Genomic DNA, 21,286 nt, shown 5'->3' with positions numbered 1-21,286 from the left:
CTGATGTCCTTTGCTCTGTTGTGTACTCAGGTAGTATTCTTGTATTCTTATTATAAGTGTTTTGTTTATTATGGGTATTATTAATTAATATTTACAATAAAACTTGCTATAACAGATATTGTTGTTGGCCTGTGCATATTCTGTGGGCCAGAGGTCATGTGCAGAAGGTTCCTGCATCTCTCTGCCTCGGGGATTTCTCCCAGCTGGCTTGCTTAAAATGCTGGAGTATTAGCAACATTCCCCAGCAGCAATCCTCAGCCAACGAAGGACAGGAGTTGATGTGTTGATACCCCAGCTTCCTCCTCCTTCAGGATAATTCTGATGTGTCATCCACACAGATTTTCAGCTGGCTCAAGCCCCAGTGGCCCACAGCAGTAATGCTTCATTAACACACCTTTATTGTCTTAACTCCCTTCTCTGTCTCTCTTGCTCACGCTCACCTCCTGGAGCACCCTCAATATAAAATATTTATAGCTAAATCACTGTCTTGGGGTTGGCTTTTGGGGAACCCCAAACTAAAACATTTGCAAAATACATGTCCACTCATAACCTCCTTCTTCCTGGTACTTTGAGGTCACACTGCTCACCAGTTTGGGGGCTGCCTTCAGGTGAGGACATATCACCTTCCACCAACTTTCTCTTGCAGAAATCTGTTCTTTGACGCAATCTCCTCACTAGGTTGTGTAGCTGGGCATCGGCATACTCATTAATAACAGGGGCTCCAAGTGGTTTGCTTTTTGGACTAAATGAGAAAAAAAAAATGGTGACAGAGTTGGACCCATGAGGAGAAACATACAGGGAAGGGATTAAGTCTCTTCACCTTCCTTATATACCCAAGATTATTAACTGTTCCTTTCTGCAATTGGATAGAACAACTTAAGCATTAAATTTGATGGAAATAGTGCTCGGGCAATACAGATTTGCCACTGAAAAATTAGAATCCAGAAATAGCAAATGAGTGTTCTTGACTGTGGTTCTGCCATTAGACTGTATAGTGAGAAGAAAAAAAGCTATAGTTGACACAATAGGCAGAGTTCTAAGATGGCTCCTTTGTGTACATGTCTGCATAATCACAGGGAAAATGAATATGGTGGATTTTACTCCCATAATTAGTTGTGTTATGTGGCTCAGTTGACTTTAAGATAAGGAAATTATATAGCTGGGCCTGTTGTAACCAAATGAGCCCTTTAAAAACAGAGAGTTTCTCCAGATGGTGACAGAAGAAAATGTCAGAGATTTGAAGCACAAGGGGAACTTTACTTGAGAGAAATTCTCCGTTTTTGGCTTTGAAGGAGAAAAGGGTCCCCTGATAAGAATTGCATGAGGCCTCTAGGAGCTGAGAGTGATCCCTGGCTAGTTAACAAGGAAACAAGGACATCAGTCCTGCAACCGTAAAAAACTGCATTTTGCCAATAATTTGAATGAGCTTAGAAGGAGATTCTTCTTTGGTGCCTCCAAGTAAGAGCCCAGCCAGGCCTGGCTGACACCTTGATATCAGCTGTGTAAGACCTTAAGCAGAGAACCCAGACAAGCCCAACCAGACTTCTGACCTATGGAACTATGAGCTAGTAAATGGGTGTTGTTTTAAGTCTCTAAAATTGCCATAATTTGTTATTCAGCAGTAGAAAACTAATATATCTAGTGTGATTTAATGAACTTCCCTTCTAAGAAAACATATAAAGCATAACATACAGTAAGTCCCCTACATATGAACGAGTTCCATTCCAAGAGCGTGTTCGTAAGCCCAATTTGTTCATAAGTCCAACAAAGTTAGCCTAGGTACCCAACTAACACAATTGGCTATATAGTACTGTCCTGTATTAGGTTTATAATACCTTTTTTTCACACAAATAATACATTAAAAACAAACAAAAAATAAAGAAAACATTTACAGTTTTACAGTACAGTACCTTGAAAAGTACAGTAGTGCAGTACAACAGCTGGCATATAGGGGCTGGCATCGAGTGAACAGGAAAGAAGAGTTACTGACTGGAGGAGGGAAAGGAGGTGGGAGATGGTAGAGCTGAAGGATTGTTAACAATAGGAGACAGAGGGCAAGCTGAAATTTCACTCACACCTGACGTTGATGGCACATGTTCTGGTTCCTTGCTGGATTCAAGTCTATCTACCCTTTTGAAAAAATTATCCAGTGATGTCTGGGTAGTAGCTCTTTCTTTCTCATCATAAATGACACGGTAGCACTGGACTGCATTCTGAATGGCTGCTGCAACCTTCGTGTATCGTTCTATGTTCGGGTCCTGTGCCTCAAAAGCTAACAGTGACTCCTCAAATAAAGAAAATTCCCTTGCTATTCCCTGCATCGTGAATCTCTTTCGTTCTTCAGTTACTTCTTCTTCCTCTTGTCTCTCTTTGTCCTTCCTCTGGGCCTCCAATTCCGTCAGGTCTTCATTAGTAAGCTCCTTGTGTTGCACAGCAAGGAGTTCAGTGAAATTGTTCTCTTGCAGATCTAGCTCCAGCTTCTCACTGAGAGTCACTAAGTTTCTGAAGACCTCTTTGGACTCCTCATCCACCTTCTCAAATCCATAAAAATCACGACCAAACTGCGGGCAAAATTTCTTCCAAACCCTATTCATGGTGACGGCTGTAACCTCATGCCAAGCAAAGTCAATGGTTTTTTTTTTATGGCCTTATAGATGTTATAGTCCTTCCAAAATTGTTGCAAGGTTGTTCCTGATTTGTTACTCACCTTTACTGCGTGATGAAAATTGTGACATAAATATTTCTTGAAAGTCCCTATAACCCCCTGGTCCATAAGTTGAATGAACGACGAAGTATTCAGTGGCAGATTCACTACTTTGACGCTGGGATGAAAGTCGTCTATGAATGGGAGGTGGCCCAGAGCATTGTCCAGCAACAAAAGAATGTTGAATGGGACATCCTTTTCCAAGCAATATTACTCTACCTCCAGGATAAAGGGTGGAAAAACTAGTCCTTTAAAATGGCCTGTGTAACCCAGGCTTTGGGGTTACTCTTCCACACAACAGGAAGAGAACCCTTGGCTATGTTTTTAAGGGCTCCTGGGTTCTCTGAATGATAAACTAGGAGAGGCTTCAGCTTCATATCACCAGAAGTATTGCCACCAAACAACAGAGTTAGCCTATCCTTTGCTGCTTTATAGGTTGGCATCAACTTTTCCTCCTTACTGATGTAACTTTGGTCTGGTATCCCCTTCCAGTACAGTCCTGCCACATTCACATTAAAAACCTGCTTGGGCAAATACGTGCCTTCATCAATAATTTCTTGAAGCATTTCAGGAAATTCCTGGGCAGCTACCGTATCTACACGTGCTGCCTCGCCACTTACTTTTATGTTGTGAATGTTGGCTCTAGCCTTGAATCGATGAAACCAGCCATGACTGGCATTAAAAGATGCGCCCTCTGATTCTTCAATGTGTTTCTTCTTCAAGTCTTCATAAAGGCTTTTAGCTTTCTCTTGAAACAGCATTAAGCTGAGCAGGACTCAGTGCTGATGCTGATCCTGCATCCACAGGATGGAGAAGTTTCTCCATCTCCTCCATCACTTTCCCACGATTCTTCAATATTATTGTCAGCATCATCGGCACAGCAGACTTCACATGTTCCATGACCTTGTCCTTGTTCTTTAGAATCATGCCAATGGTTGAATGATTCATGTTATAAGAATGAGTGATGTCTACCATCTTTTCGCCTCACTCCGCTCTCTCAGTTATTTTCACTTTTGTTTCCATCATTATTGCTTGGTACTTCTTAGCAATAACAGCTACATCATCGCTGCTTTTACGCTTGCTTCCAGACATCCTGGGCTTGAAATAAAGATACTGTACTACTGTACTCTATATAATACTGTATAGTAAAATACACAAAAGCACAACCACTTGTAGAGAATGCATGCATGTGACAATGTACGCCAGACACACGAACTAACTTAAATGATTGGACATGTGAACGTATGTTCACATCTTTGAAAGTTTGCGACTTGAAAGTTCATAGGTAGGGGACTTACTGTATAAACTAGTATACTTCATAATGATCTAAGTTTCCTCACAGCTTTTCCTCAAAGTTCTAACTCACTCTCTACTTTCCTTCTGAGTATGACACTGGGTCTACACAGGCCCCCATAAGTTCTATCCGTTCTCACCTCCTCACACGCATCTTTGCCCTTTCCATCTCACTTCCAAACTGGAACCCATGTGGTTCACATTGGAAATGGGTAACCTGTGGATTCCATTTAAAGAGCCCCTCTCTACTAATATCCATTTTCCACCAGGTCTACAAATATATCATAAATCTACTTGTTTACAAATTCCCCAACCATCGGTGTCTTTCTCTCTCTCCTTATAATTATCATAGTATAACTTATACCTCTTTCAAATGTCTAAAGTTCTGCTTCAGCATCAAGATTCTTCAAGTGTGTCCCACTAAGACCTCTATAAACCATTCAAGAATGGAGAAGATGGAGCCGCAATGGAAGAAAATCTGATACATCATACACAATACAGAAATAGGAGGGCGTTCAGTCTACAAAACCAAGAAAACCTTTTTTTCTGATTAAGATGTGTTGTCATTTATATCATTTCATAAATTTCTGCTTAAAAATCTTAGTCTGCTTAGAAGTTTATTCATCCATCAAACAGTTATTGAGTTTCTACTTTTTATACTGGAAATAGAAAGATAAGTTAAACAGATACTAGCCCTATGGATGTTCATAGTTTAATTGGGAGAGGCAAGGATGTAAATAAGTAGCTAATAGTAAGTAATAAAAATATGTACAAAATGCTATGCTCACACTGAACTTGGCCTGGGGTATCAAGGAGTGGCTTCACAGAGAAAGCATCCTAAGTCTGGAAGGATTCGAAGGTCTTTGACAGCAAAATGAAATAAGGGTCTTCCAGGCCTTGAGAACAATATGTTCAAAGATGTGAAAAAAATATGATATGTTCAGCAAGTATTTTGGTGTGACTGGAAGACAGTGTGTACGTGGAGGGCACCAGGTGGTGGAGTGTGTCAGGAGTGATGGTGGTTAGGTCTGGAAAGGTGAGTGGGGTCAGCTTATGATGGTTCCTGTATGATCTGCTTAGGAGTTTAAACATTGGCCTATGGGCTAATAGGAACCAATAGAGAATATTAAGCAAATGAGGGGTATGAGCAGATAGAAGTTTTGGAAAAGTAACAATAGTGGGAGAGTTGAAGAGGAGCAGTGTAAATGCACGGAGGCAAAGAAAGAAGTTAATAGATTAGGTTAGAGTGGATGAGGGAAAAAGAGAGGGACTAAAGAACTTATTTAGAGGCAGAAATCAAAGAATTTGAACTTTCTGGTTTTTTTGGATAAATCCAAATAAAGAATCAAGAATAATTTCTAAGTTTTTATTACAAGTGACTAAATTCACAACGATTACTATTACAAGAGACCAGATATATGAAAACATTAATATAAATTGAAATTCAGAAGGAGATGTTTGTATGTAGTGGGCATATGGAAAAAATGAGTCGTGTGTTTGTGTATGTGTGTGTGTGTGTTCAGTTCATGGTGTTTATAGGACACTGTGTGATAGGACCTTGCTTGTGATACCCAGGAAACATTCAGGAATACAGTTCTGGCAACAAGATCTTGGTGATCCAGTGCATATGGGGTGTTTAAAGCAATGTTTATATTTGACATTATCATAGACTGACATTTTCAAGATCAGGAACTGTATGTTTTCTTTATATTCCACAAGATCTAGGACAAGGTAGGTTTTCAATAAATGCTTATTGAATAAATAAACCCACTACTTCCAATCTTTTTTGACCTTATTTGATGTACCTCAATGCACTAAAAAATCCATAAAAAGAAAAGTTGAGGATTGGTGAATCATTGACTGTAAAGTCAGGTATTCAAACTGTCAAAATGTCTAATTCAAGCCCTAAGACTTAAGGAGAATGTTTTTCTTTTCCTGAATTATCTGTAAGTCCTATTTGACCATATAATTGCCAATTAACAACACCAGTTTGTACTGTGCAAACATACCTCACAGTTAACATGCTAAAAATTGTATGAGAAAGCATGTCAGCATTTCTAATCCATAGCTATATTTCACCTATGTATTTTTCTTTTTATATTAGCTGAGCATTAATATGTCAATCTATTCCACCTTCTTTTCTTTTTTACAGCTTTTTTTCTACAGTAATCCTTGCCTATCTTCTTTCCCACCTATATACATACAGAAGTTATGAATGTATTTCTCCTCAGGTAATTTTGTGAATGAAAAAAATGGAGATGAAGAAATATATATTTCATAAAACAAAATACCAAAAGGAAGTATAAGAGGGAACAAAAGGTATATGCTTTTTATAACAATGCTTCATTTAAGCTATATTTGATAATTCTAGTTCATAATGTATATTTTTAAAAGAATTATTCCTCATAATTCCTTGATGAAGAATTTGGGAAACAGTAAGTATATTTTACAAATTTTGATAAACAAGCATGAAAGTTTTATTGGTAGCCATCTCTGATTGAGATGGACAAGACTTTTTAAATTTGTATATGTACTTATGGAAGAATAAAGAATTAGTTATAGTTAAAAGGAAATTTATTTCTTTTTTGATAAGGATCAGAGAAAACACATTTTAAAAAACATTTGATAGCAAATAAGATAATTATGACAGTATTCATTACTTCCTAAATTCAATCAGATACAGGCAAAAAAATCACATAATCAACAATTGTCCCTGTGTTTGGGACTGTAGAAATTTTTTGCACTCCAGGGCAATGTATTATAGTAGTATTAGGATGGGTTAGAAGTAGGCCTTTCTTTGGTAAAGTGAGAGAAAAGCCAATGGGAAAAGAAAGGTAGGAAAGAAAAACTCGTGGTCTGCAGCTGTACTCAGGAATATCAGTTTTAAGAAAGAGTACATATGTAAAATGTAGATCTTGAACTTGATTGTTTTAAAACTATTGGTGTTTATTAGGACTCCAGGAAAGTTTTCATGTACACCCTGTGATACGTGTTCTCTAGTTTAAGATTGTTGCTTTAGTATAACACAAATGGATGACAAATTTTGATGGGGCAAAATGAGAAGGTGGTGGTCAGAGGAGGAGGAATGATACTTTAATAATGTAAAGGGAAGATATTCAAGAAGAAGGAAAAAGCCTAAGAAAAGATGTGTTAGCTGCTGCCTTGTAGAGGACAGTAAAGGCACAAACCTTTTAATATAAGATCTCCAATCACCTATAATTTGGCTTGAAAGTTCCGTTGAGACAAATGAGGAACCGTAACAGAATTCTAAGAAGAAGAGGTACATTTTTAGCTATGTTTTAGAAAGTAATTGAAAAAAGAAAGATGATAATTAGTTGTGGTGAGGAAGACGTGTGACTTGAAGAGGGAAGAGTGTTGAGTTAAAATATGTGGATTAATGTAACAGCAGGAAATGTCAAGTTTGGTGAATGTACTACATTGAATAGTGTTCTGCCAAAATTCATGTCCATCCAGAACCTCAGAATGTGACTGTAGTTGGAAATAAGGTCTTTACAGATGTAACTAAGTTAAGATGAGGTCATACTGGAGTAGAGTGGGCCTTTAATCTAATGACTGGAGTCCTTCCTTATAAGAAGGCCAAGTGAAAACATGGAAGAAACACACAGGGAGAGTGCCATGTGTCCACAGAGGCAGAGATCGGAGTGATGCCTCTACAATCCAAGAAACACCAAAGATTGCTGGCAATGGCCAGAAGCTAGGAGAAAGGCATGGAACAGATTCTCCCTCAGAACTTCCAGAAGGGCCAACCTTGCCAATACCTCGATTTCAGGCTTCTAGACTCCAGAATTGTGAGAATAAATTTCTGTTGTATTAAGCCACTCAGTTTGTGGTAAGTTGTTATGGCAGCCTTAGGAAACTAATAGAATTAGCAAAGTGGATAATTGTGATACCACACGGGCAACTCAGATGGAGACATAAGTTGTAAGATAAATAGAAATATATTAATATATGGTAAACTTGAGGTGTGAATAAATAATACATTCAGTGTATCGGGCAGTTGAGAAGGGAGTCTCCCCTATCAGTAGGGGAGACTGAACTGGAGAAGTTGAACTAAGAATCATCTATCTAGAGGAGATGGTGGAAATTATACAGAAAAACATAAGACTGGGAGGCCACAACCTTGGAATTTGCTGACATTTAAAGAGTAGCACAAGTAAAGGAACCGAGAAGTAGCAGTTAGAGAAGTAAAGCTGAGAGAGAAAAATATCACAGAAGTTGGGGAAGCTAAGAGTTTGACAAAAGAAGTCAGAACACAAAGTGAGTAAGATGGGGACTAGGGAAGGACTTTAAATTTAACAAGTAAGATTTCATTGGTAATTTTTAAGAAAATTGGTTGGGGAAAATTTTAATGTCATCAAATTTTGTCATTTTTCTCTTCATTTGTCTTAACAAGTATTTTGTAAAAGAAGTACTTAGAACCTGCCTTTGTTCTCTAAGTAATATTTTAGGGGCTTCCCTGGTGGCGCAGTGGTTGAGAATCTGCCTGCCAATGCAGGGGACACGGGTTCGAGCCCTGGTCTGGGAAGATCCCACATGCCACGGAGCAACTGGGCCCGTGAGCCACAACTACTGAGCCTGCGTGTCTGGAGCCTGTGCTCCACAACAAGAGAGGCCGCGATAGTGAGAGGCCCATGCACTGCGATGAAGAGTGGCCCCCACTCACCGCAACTAGAGAAAGCCCTCGCACAGAAACGAAGACCCAACACAGCAAAAATAAATAAAAAATAAATAAATTAAAAAAATAATAATATTTTAGATTTCCATTCATTAGTTCCTAAATTCATTTAAAAGTAGTATTTATTTCTTATAATAAGATCTTCTTGAATAATTTTTGGCTTTTGCAAACTTTGCTAGATTCTTCTTAATTAATGCTTAATTAAGAATTAATTCATTTTTCAATGACTTAACTCATTTAAAAAATTCCAGTTGGTCAAAGTCTTTAAAACTTGCTATTTCTGTCTTGAATAACAGACAGGAATTAGGTAAAGAAAATTATACTCCAGGAAAGGTGTGAGCAAAATGGAGGAGTAGGAAGACCCTGAATTCACCTCCTCACACAGGTACATCCAAATTACAACTATCTATAAGCAACTATCTAAGAGAGCAACTGTGTATGAGAAAGACCTGAAGACTAGCAGAAATAATTTTACAACTAAAGATATAAAGACGGGACCACAACAAGATGGGTAGGAGGGGTGGAGACATGGTATAGTCAGGACCCACATTCCTGGGTCAGTGATCCACAAATGGGAGGAATATCACAATCAGAGAGGTCCTCCCCAAGGAGTGAGGGATCTGAGCCCCAAATTGGGCTCCTCAGACTGGTGGTCCTGCATTGGGGAGATGAACCCCTGAAGTGTCCAGCTTTGAAAACCAGTGGGGCTTATGTTTGGGAGAGCCAGAAGGCTACAGGAAACAACGACTCTGCTTTAAAAAGGTGCATGTAAAATCTCACTCTCTACATGTCTTAGCACAGAGGCAATAGTTTAAGAGGAACGTGGGTCAGATCCCCTTGCTCATCTTGAAAAGCCTCCTGGAGAGGCAGGAGGCAACTGGGCCTCCCCTTGGGGATGGAAATGCTGGCTGCAGCCATTTTTGGGGGCTTGTTGCACTGTGTGGACACTGGTGCTGGAAAGTGTCATTTAGGAATCCTCCCTCTAGCATATTAGCACTGGGGGCTTACCTGCCTACCAGTGGACTGGCACCAGACCCACTGCCTCTTATCCACGAAGGGATCTGGCTGTGACCACTGGAAGGCTGGTACCAGTCTTGTGGCCCCATGGCCCCCAGGCTTAGCAGCCAGGCATGTGGGGACCCAGCCTCACCTACCACTGGGCCACAGTCACTGCATGAAACAAGGCCTTGCAGTCAAGTGGGCTGGGGAAAGCCTTGCTTAACAGTGTGCCCACAGAAGTCAGACCTACCACAGCAGACGGGGGTTCACAGCCCACATGGGGCACGCTTAGAGCATAGATCTCTGGTGACCACAAGAGTATAAGACTAGAAATCAACTACAATTTAAAAAAATGCAAAACACACAAACGCTTGTAGTCGAAACAATATGCCACTAAACAACCAGTGGGTCACTAAAAATATCCAAGAGAAAATAAAAAAATACCTGAAGACAAATGAAAATGAAAACACAACATTCCAAAATCAATGGGAGGCAGCAAAAGCAGTTCTAAGAGGGAAGTTTATAGAGATACAGACCTACCTCAGAAAGCAAGAAAAATCTCAAATAACACTCTATCTTTAAATCTAAAGAACTAGAAAAAACAAAAACAAACAAAGCTCAAAGTTAGAATGAAAGAAATAATAAAGTTCAGAGCAGAAATAAATGAGAGACCAAAACTAAACAAACAAACAAACAAACAAATAAATAAATAAATAGAAAAGATCAATGAAACTAAGAGCTGGTTCTTTGAAAAAATAAACAAAATTGGCAAAACTTTATCCAGACTCATCAAGAAATAAAGAGAAATAAATAAATAAAATCAGAATAAATAAAATAAAATAAAATCAGAAATGAAAGAAGTTTCCTCTGATACTGCAGAAATACAAAGGATCATAACATGAGCAATTATACACCAATAAAATGAACAATCTGGAAGAAATGGATAAATTCCTAGAAATGTACGATCTTCCAAGAGTGAATCAAGAAGAAATAGATAAATATGAACAGACCAATTATCAATAATGAAAGTGAGTCTGTACTAAAAAAACCCAACAAACAAAAGTCCAGGACAAGATATTTATGATAAAAACTCTCAACAAAGTGGGTAAAGAGGGAACATATCTCAACATGAAAGAGGCCATGTATGACAAATCCACAGCCAACATCTTACTCAATGGTGAAAAGCTGAAAGCCTTTCCTCTAAGTTCAGGAACACGATAAGTATACTCTTGCCACTTTTACTCAACATATTATTGGAAGTCCTAGTCACACCAATCAGACAAGAAATAAATTAAAAGCTTTCAAATTTGAAAGGAAGAAGTAAAACTGTCACTATTTGAAAATGACATGGTAATATATATAGAAAATCTTTGACACCAGCAAAAAACTATTAGAACTAATTAATGAATTCAGTAAAGCTGTAGGATACATAATTAACATACAAAAATCTGTTGCATTTCTAAGCACTAATAATGAACTATCAGAAAGAGAATTAAGAAAACAATCCCACTCACTATTGCATCCAAAACAAAACAAAAAAATTACCCATGGAAAAATATCCTACCAAGGAGGCAAAAATCTTGTACTCAAAATATCAATGTCATTTTTCACAGAACTAGAAGAAATCATTCTAAAATTTGTATGGAAACACAAAAGGTCTCTAACAGCCAAAGCAATCCTGAAAAAGAAAAATGATGAATTTATCATGCTTTCTGATTTCAAACTTTATAACAAAGCTAGTGTAATAAAAACATTATGGTACTGACCAAAAACAGACACATAGAACAATGGAATGAAATAAAGACCCCAGAAATAAACCCACACGTATATGGTCAATTAAATATGACAACAGAAACAAGACTATACAATGGAAGACTCTTCCATAAATGGTGTCGGGAAAACTGGACAGTTACATGCAAAAGAATCAAACTGCACCACTTCCCCACACCATATACAAAAATAAACGCATAATGTATTAAAGAATTAAATGTAAGACCTGAAACCACAAAACTCCTGGAAGAAAACATAAGCAGCATGCCCTCTGACATTGGTTTTAGCAATATTTTTTGGATCTGTCTCCTCAGGCAAGGAGAACACAAGCAAAAATAAACATATGCGACTACATCGAACTATAAAGCTTTTGCACAGGAAAGGAAACTAGCAACAAAATAAAAATTCAGCTTACTGACGGGGAGAATATATTTGCAAACAATATATCCAATAAGGGATTAATATCCAAAATATAAAGTGAGCTCATACAGCTCAACATCAAAAGAACAAAAAACCTGATTAAAAAATAGGTGTAGGATCTGAATAGACATTTTTCTAAAGAAGACATACAGATAACCAGAAGACACATGAAAAGTTGCTCAACATTAGTAATCATCAGGGAACTCCAAATCAAATCCACAATGAGATATCACCTCACACCCATCACAATGGCTATTAAAAAAATTACAGGAGTAGGTGAGGATGTGGAGAAAAGGGAAACCTCATGCACTGTTCGTGAAAGTGTAAATTGATGCAGCCACTATGGAAAACAGTATGAGGTTTCTCAAAAAATTAAAAATAGAACTACCATATGATCAAGAGACTCCACTTCTGGGTACTTGCCCAAAGAAAATAAAACACTAATTGGAAAAGGTATATGCACCCCAATGTATATTGTAGCACTATTTACAGTAGCCAAGATATTGAAGCAACCTAAGTGTCTATTGGTAGACAAGTGGATAAAGAAGATGTGGTATATATATATATATACACACACACACACACACATAATATAATATTATTCAGCCATAAAAAAATAAAATATTGGCATTTTTTACAACATGGATGGATCTAGAGCCTTACCCTAAGTGAGATAAATCAGCTAGAAGAAGACAAATAATGTATGATCCCAATTATATGTGGATTCTAAAAACAAATAAACAAAAGTATAACAGGCTCATAGATACAGAGAACAAATGGGTGGTTGCCAGAAGGGAAGAGGTAGGGGTGGGTAAAATTGATAAAAGGGATTAAGAGGTACAGACTTCCAGTTATAATATAAATAAGACACATGATGTAATATACATAATAATAAATATGGTCAATAATATTTAATAACTTTATTAGGGGACAGATGGCTACCAGACTTATGGTGGTGATCATTTCATAATTTATGAAAATGTCAAATCCCCATGTAGTATACTTAAAAATAACATAATATTGTACATCAACTATATTTCAATAAAAAAGAATATTATTTTCTAATATGGGAAGTTTGGGACGGGGAGAGGAGCAGGTCATTTTTTCAGTCTTGTATTTGTATTAATTAATGATAAATTCAGAGAGATGTCCTCAAAATTTACATTTGAAGAAAAGAAATCTGATTTGAATAAGTGAAAAATTTTGTAGGATTAAATTTCTGAACAAAAATACTTGAAATTTGGACAAAATTCTGATTTTAAACAATGTATCTTGTGCTCTATCATAAAACCTACAAATTTTAAGCAAAAACTTGGGTCATTAATATGTAACTTAACCAATTCTCACTTTGCTGTCTTCTCACATTTACCTCTAAATACTGTGAAAATTTTGAGTTGTCACATTTCACTTCTACATATGGTATAGTTTGTACACATTAATTTGTACATATGGATATTATGATACACAATTTCCTAACCTAAATTATTCTTGATCTGTGTAGAACAGCCTACGATACATTTATGGCTCCAAATCTTGTTTGCAAACCTCTTCCAGCAGTCTACTCTCTAGATCTCTTCTTCTGTTAATCTGTAAGTGCTGGAGGTTGTGTACATAACGCTTATTTTTATTGTTATGAATCACATTCTAATGGTCCATAATAAGTGTGGTGGTGCCTAAGTTTGTTAAAAGTTAAGTGACTACTTAAGACTAAAGTCAGCAAAAAGTTACAAAAATATTGCCACATAGATTTTAAATTTATATCCATAAGTCCCATATGTACATGTATATGCACACATATACACATACAAACACATCAACAACATAAGAATAGTAACCCTTTCCAAATCTTTACCCAATTGGAAAGAGAATTTGGATTTCTTTTATAGCATATCAATATCAACATGAAATCGTCTTAATACTAATATATTTCATTTTAATAAACATCTTAAATTCCCTAAAGAGTTTCAGGTTTGAGAGTAAAGTAAGCAACAACTATGTTTTTATAATTTTTTATACAATATCAGCTTGAATGAGTCAAAGAATATGTTCACAAATGTTCCTGAAAATTGGTGTCTTGGGGAAGTTGAGGCACATTTTGAATGTCACATTCATTTATGCTACAGATATTTTTGCACAGTAGTTTTCATCAGGAAAGATACCATACTCTGTATTCACTTTGAAGATTCTTTAGTTAATATCCTTCTCTTTCATTTTACACGTGTCCTTACATTTGTTCTTACTTATTAGCTTCCTCTGAGTAAATTGCTGTTTTCTTTAAGAATTGATCTATTAGAATGTGCTATGGACTGAATATTGTCCCCCCCAAATTCATATGTTGATATCATAACCCTCAATGTGACTATTTGGAGATGGGACCTTTAAGAAGGTAATTAAAGTTAAATAGCGTCATAAGGGTGAGATCCTAATCCAACAGGATTGGTGTCCTTATAAGAAGAGGAAGAGACACCAGAGAGCTCTCTCTCTCTCTGTACATTTACAGAAGAGAGGCCAAGTGAGGACATAATAAGAAGGTAGCTGTCTACAAGCCAGGAAGAGAAGTCTTAACAAACAAACTATGACAGCCCTTTGGTCTGGACTTCTAGCTTCCAGAACTGTGAGAAAATAAATTTCTGTTTTTTAAGCTGCCCAGTCTGTGGTATTTTGTTATGACAGCCTGAGCAGACTATTACAGAATGCTTACATGTCTAGAAAAAAAAAGGGTAAATCTATTTTAAGAAGCAGATAAAAAATTAGATCAAGATAATATGCTGAATGCCATAAATCTCTAGAAATGACAGAAAAGATGATTAAGAAAATCTACAGTGATGGAAAACAGGAAATTGCTAGCTGGAAAATAGGAAATGTGAGAAGTTTTTTAGTGACAGAAGGTACATGGCTTCATGTACTCATTAACTCATTTAATTCTCACAAATTCTCACAAATTGTGAAGCGCTTAGAGCAGGCCACTGTTGTTATTATTAATGAAGAAAACCACTGCCTAAAACCCTCACAGATATTTCTTGCAAAGTGAGAAGGGTTCTGGAAGTACTCTACCCTTGAAGAGGGTGGTTCAAGAGCCACAGTCTACCATTAGGGTGATTATATGAGGAACAATGTTCACAGTAAGTGAAGTAGGTTGACTTCTTTCTCACCAAGTCTGCATGGAGTGGATGAAAGCAGAAGCAATTGTCTCTAGGGTGGGGCAGTAATACGGGTTTTGGACTGGAGAAGCAGAGCTGTATCCCAGGTGGATGGCAAAACTCAGAGGGAATAAGGGACTATATGCCCAGACAATGAGTTAGTGTTATACCCTTGGCAATTTTTAAATTAAAGTATAGTTTATTTACAAAATTGTGTTAGCTTCAGGTGTACAGCATAGTGATTCAGTTTTTTGGCTGATGTAATTTCAGATATTCCATTATAGGTTATTACAAGATATTGGGTATAATTCATAGTGCTTTACTGTAATCCTTGTTGCTTATCTATTTTTTTCTTAGCAATGTTTTTCCCCACAATCACTGTAGAAAGAAGACAGTAAATGGAACAGAATCCATAGCAATGGCTTATCACGTGGTGGGATGAATTGAGGAGGTGGAGTGAGAGAGGGTTTAGTGGGACTGATCTTCCCCAGATGATGGCAATTAAGGGGGGCAATGTCTGCAGATAATTAAAAAAATATACATAACTAAAAGTCAGTCTTTTTATTGTCACTATGTGCTGATAATAAACAATGTTGATTATAAAATACTTCCATCCCTAAGGTAGCCCACATCTATTATCTCCCTTTGTATACAGCTGATCTACTGAAGTTATGGAGAATTTCAATACAATGATGATCACACAAGCCAAAGATTGTCAAACAATTGTGCAAAATCAGCACTATGAGAAGCATTAAAGAAAATAAAAACTAATACCTGAAGAAATAAAATTAACAAAACAGACAATAATTTTTATAAAAGATTTATATCTTCATGGAGATAAGAGAGGGAATCTATTTTATGTTACTTAGAATGTTAATTGTGAAAGAGAATCAACTAGAGACTTGGAGATAAAAATTTTAATCATCCAAAAATCAAAAATAAAATAGCAACAACAATAAAAACAAAAAAGTTATGAGATTAGCTAAATTGCAGAATGGACAAAACTGAAGAGAGAATTAGTAAGCTGAAGAATTCTCCCAGAATATAACACAGAAGGACAGGAAATATAAAAGCATGCAAGACGTGGTAAGAGGATTGATGGTAAAAAAGGTAAGTAAGACATGAAAGATAGATCTAGAAGTTCTAACAAAAGCTAGATAAGTTCCCAAAGGAGAGAATAGAGAAAAAGAAGGAGATAAATTAATTAAAACTATAGAGAAACCTTTTTTTTAGAGCTGAAGAAATGCACAAGTCTTTAGATTTAAAAGGATCACCAAATGTGAGTGAGATAAGAGAAAACCCAAACCTAGCAAACTGTTTAAATCTCAGAACATTAAGATTAAAGAGAAAAATCCTAAAAGCTTCCAGAAGTGGAAAAAATTGCCTATAAATAAAGAAGCATTAGATTGGCATGAGATTTCTCATTGGCACTACTGGATACTAGAAATTTCTAGAAAATATTAGAAGACTTAGAAATTTCTAAGGGAAAATGATTTTTTCTTGAACTCCATGGTGTCAAACTTTATGTAAGACCAGCTCTTTGCTTTGATCAGGAAGACTTAACCTTCCAAGCATAGCTCTGACTTGCTTATAAAGCAGTAAATTCAATATTCATATCAGGCGTTGTATGGAGGTCTCTTCCTCTGATGGTAGGAACATAATTTAAAAGGTAAAATAGTTTAAAAAGAGGAAGCAGGTGAAGGAGTTGGGATTTTCGCTGGTGGAGAATATAGAGCTCCAATAAAAGCTATGTTGAGAAATTCAGTTTAGACCTTGAGACTAAAGTAAATTCTCCAACTTTTCCCTGAATCTAAATTTTGAAATCACATGCTGAAGAGAGATATGCTATTTCTTCAGGGCAGACTGTGGGTCTACTCATCCACCTACTAATCTCATCCACCTACTAATCTTAAGTGAAAATATTGCCTAAGTAGATATCTGCACCCAGTTAGTTTTACTGCATCAGAGAGGACGAAATCTAGAGAAAGGACAAGGCTTGGTTTCCTTTCTTTAAGGCACAGTAATACCAATCATTACTAAACCACAGAAGATGAATGTCTTGGGTTCTGTCTTCTTCTGCTATGAGCAAATTGGGAATGAGATCGTGGATAGCAAGAGGCAGGTGTGACAAAGATAGTGTAGAACAATTTCAACTCCCCCCTCAAAAATGTCAGTTACCTTGAGGCAGATTTGTAATTGTTTTAGCAGCAGTACATGTTGCTGTGGCCTGAGGATGGAACAGAAGCTCATGATGCAGAGATCGGCTTCCTCCATAAGGATGCCAGTGGAGAGCTCCTGGCAGGAAGGGCTTCCCTTTGGAGCAATTCAATAATTTAAGTGTGAAGAAAGATAATTTATAAAAAGAGAGAAACCAAGACTGTCTGAGTCAATGAAGCAAAATCACAAGAGAGCCTCAGAGAAGCTGAAAATAGCACAGAAATAAATCAGACTAGGCAATGGAGGAGAATTCAGGGTGCTGATCATCAAATAAGTGGAGTTAGGTTATGATTCTGCACACTGGGGTACAGGACTGTTGAACAGAAGTCTAAACTCTGGTGGCTTGTGTGTAGTTTTGATCAGCTTTTTAAAAATTAAAGTGTAATTGACATACAATATTATATTAGTTTCAGGTGTACAACAGTGATTCAACATTTACGTATATTATGAGACGATCACCATGATAAGTCTAGTTACCAGATGTCACCATTTAAAATTAATACAATATTATTGTATATTTTTAATACAATATATTCCTTATTCTGTGTATTACATCCCCATGACTTATTTATTTTATAACAGAAAGTTTGTACCTCTTAATCCCCTTCAATTATTTCGCCTATCCCCTTACTCTTCTTCTCTCTGGCAACCATCCATTTGTTCCCTGTATCTATAAGTCTGTTTTAGTTTAGTTTAGTTAGTTTTGTAAGTGAAATCATAAGGTATTTGTCTTTCTCTATCTGACTTAATCCACTTAGCATAATACCCTCTAGGCTCACCCAGTTTGTCCCAAATGGCAAGATTTCATTATTTCTTATGGCTGAGCAATATTCCACCATATATATGTGATATACATGTATATCACATCTTCTTTATCTATTCATCTATCAATAGACACTTAGGTTGCTTCCATATCTTGGCTACTGTAAATAGTGCTGCAATACACATTGAAGTGCATATATCTTTTCCAATTAGTGTTTTTATTTTCTTTGGGTAAATACCCAGAAGTGGAGTTGCTGGATCATATGGTAGTTCTATTTTTAATTTTTTGAGAAATTTCCATACTGTTTTCCGTAGTGGCTGTACCAGTTTACACTCCTACCAACAGTGAACAAGGGTTTCCTTTTCTCCACATCCTCACCAACACCTGTTATATTTTGTCTTTTTGATGATAGCCTTTCTGAACCCTCCTTGAGTCCCTGGAATAAATCCCACTTGATCATAGTGCATGATCCTTTTAATGTATCATTGACTTTGGTTTGCTAATATTTCATTGAGGATTTTTGCACCTATGTTCATCAAGTATATTAGACTGTAATTTTTTTGTGTGTGTGAGGTTTTTATCTGGTTTTGGTATCAGGATGATGCCAACCTTGTTGAAAGAGGTTGGAAGTGTTCCTTCTTCAATTTTTCGGAATAGTTTGAGAAGGTTAAGTGTTAACTTTTCTTTAAATGATTGGTAAAATTCACGTGTACAGCTGTCTTGTCCTGGACTTTTGTTTGTTGGGGGTTTGTTTTTTTTAAATTTTTTTAGCACTGATTCACTTTCTTTACTGATAATTGGTCTGTTCATATTATCTATTTCTTCCTGATTCAGTCTTGGAAGATTGTACATTTCTAGGAATTTATCCATTTCATCCAGATTGTCCATTTTGATAGTTTCTTATGATCCTTTGTATTTCTGTGGTGTCAGAGGCAACTTCTCTTTCATTTCTGATTTTATTTATTTGGGTTCTCTCTATCTCTTGATGAGTCTGGCTAAAGGTTTATCAATTTTGTTTATCTTTTCAAAGAACCAGCTCTTAGTTTCATTGATCTTTTTTATTGTTTTTTTGGTCTCTGTTTCATTTATTTCTGCTCTGATCTTTTTTATTTCCTTCCTTCTAACTTTGAGCTTTGTTTCTTCTTTTTTTGTAGTTCCTTTAGGTATAAGAATATAATGTTTTTTTTGATATTTTTCTTGCTTTATGAGGTAGGTCTGTATTACTATAAACTTCCCTCTTAGAACTGCTTTTGCTGCCTCACATTGATTTTGTAATGTTATGCTTCCATTTTCATTTGTCCCCAGGTATTTTTTTTTATTGCCTCTTTGATATTTTTAGTGACCCATTGGTTGTTGTATAGCATATTGTTTAGACTCCATCTGTTTTTTTTTTCAGTTTTAAAAATAATTGTAGGGGCTTCTCTGGTGGCACAGTGGTTGAGAATCTGCCTGCCAATGCAGGGGACACGGGTTTGAGCCCTGGTCTGGGAAGATCTCACATGCTGCGGGGCGACTAGGCCCGTGAGCCACAATTGCTGAGCCTGCGCATCTGGAGCCTGTGCCCCGCAACAAGAGAGGCCGCGATGGTGAGAGGCCTGCGCACCACGATGAAGAGTGGCCCCCACTTGCCGCAACTAGAGAAAGCCCTCGCACAGAAACGAAGACCCAAGACAGCCATAAATTAATAAATAAATAAATAAAATTAAAAAAAATAATAATTGTAGTTGATTTCTAGTCTCATACTGTTGTGATTAGAAATGATGTTTCACATGATTTAAATCTTCTTCAAATTACTGAGACTTGTCTTGTGGCCTAACATGTGTTGTATCCTAGAGAATGTTCCATGTACACTTGAAAGCAATGTGTACTTTGCTGTTTTGGATGGAATGTTCTCTATATATCTATTAAGTTTATTGGTCTAATATATCATTCAAGGCCAGTGTTTCCGTATTGATTTTCTGTCTGAATGATCTATCCTTTGCTGTAAATGGTGTATTAGAGTCCCTTACTATATTGTTTTACTGTCAATTTCTCTTTCTATGTCTGTTAATATTCTTTTATATATTTAGGTCTGCTATTTTGGGTGCATTAGTGTTTTAAAGTGTTATATCCTCTTGTTGGATTGATTCCTGTATCATTATGCAATATCCTTTTAAAAATCTCTTTTAGAACCTTGTTTTTATGTCTGTTTTGTCTGACATAAGTATTGCTACCCCAGCTTTCTTTTTGTTTCCATTTGCATATAATACCTTTTCCATTCCTTCACTTTCAGTCTTTGTGTATCTTCAGATCTGAAGTGTGTCTCCTGCAGGCATTATATAGATGGGTCTTGTTTTTGTGTTCATTCAGCAACTCTATGTATTTTTATTGGAGCATTTAGTTCATTTAAAGTAATGATACATATGTACTAATTGCCATTTTGTTGATTGTTTTCTTGTTTTTATAATTCCTCTCTGTTCCTTTCTTCTTCTCTTGTTTTCTCCCTTTGTGATTTTATGACTATCTTTAGTGTTACATTTGGATTATTTTCTCTTTATTTTTTGTGTATCTCTTATAGGTTTTTGAGTTTTGATAGCATATTTTACATCTTTTTATTTTGTGTATCCCTTAACTAATTATTGTAGACATAGTTGATTTTACTACCTTTGTTTTTTAACATTCATACTTGCTTTGTAAGTCATTGATCCACTATCTCCACTATATATTTGTGTTTACCAGTGAGATTGTTTGTTTCTTGTATTTTCTTATTGGTAGTTATGGCCTTTTCTTTTTTGCTGAAAGAAGTTCCTTTAACCTTTCTTCTACAGGCAGGTTAGTGGTGATAAACACCTTTAGCTTTTGCCTCTCTGGGAAACTCTTTATATCTCCAAATCTGAATAATAACCTTGCAGTTAGCATATTCTTGTAAGTTTTTTCCTTTCAGTACTTTAAATATATTGTTCCAGTTCTTTGTGGCCTGTAATGTTTCTGCAGAAAATTTCCTTATACATTACTAGTTGTTTTCCTCTTGTTGCCTTTAAGATTGTGTGTTTAACTTTTGACATTTTCATTATGACGTGTCTTGGAGTGTGTCTTTTTGGTTCATCTTATTTGGGACTCTGCTTCCTGTACCTGGACATCTGTTTCTTTCTTCAGGTTAGGAAAGTTTTCAGCCATTATTTCTTCATATAAGTTTTCTGTCCCTTTCTGTCTCTCTTCTCCTGCTGGGACCCATATAATGTGGATGTTAGTATGCTTGAAGTTGTCCCAGAGATTTCTTAAACTATCCTGTCTTTTTAAAATTC

At 36.4% G+C, this 21,286-nt stretch overlaps 1 protein-coding gene across 1 annotated transcript in view; it reads right to left on the bottom strand.

Moving 5' to 3' along the window:
* CNGB3 (cyclic nucleotide gated channel subunit beta 3) overlaps positions 1-21,286 on the bottom strand; it is a 159,844-nt gene that overhangs the window by 88,054 nt on the left and 50,504 nt on the right. Inside the window, 1 exon segment of the mRNA XM_036830505.1 lies at positions 588-733. Within this exon segment, the coding sequence (XP_036686400.1) occupies positions 588-733 (146 nt within the window).

This window comes from Balaenoptera musculus, chromosome 17 (assembly GCF_009873245.2).
Source record: "Balaenoptera musculus isolate JJ_BM4_2016_0621 chromosome 17, mBalMus1.pri.v3, whole genome shotgun sequence".
Classification (NCBI taxonomy): domain Eukaryota; kingdom Metazoa; phylum Chordata; class Mammalia; order Artiodactyla; family Balaenopteridae; genus Balaenoptera; species Balaenoptera musculus.
Note: the sequence above shows the minus strand (reverse complement) of the source record. Positions and strands in the feature narration are given on the sequence as shown.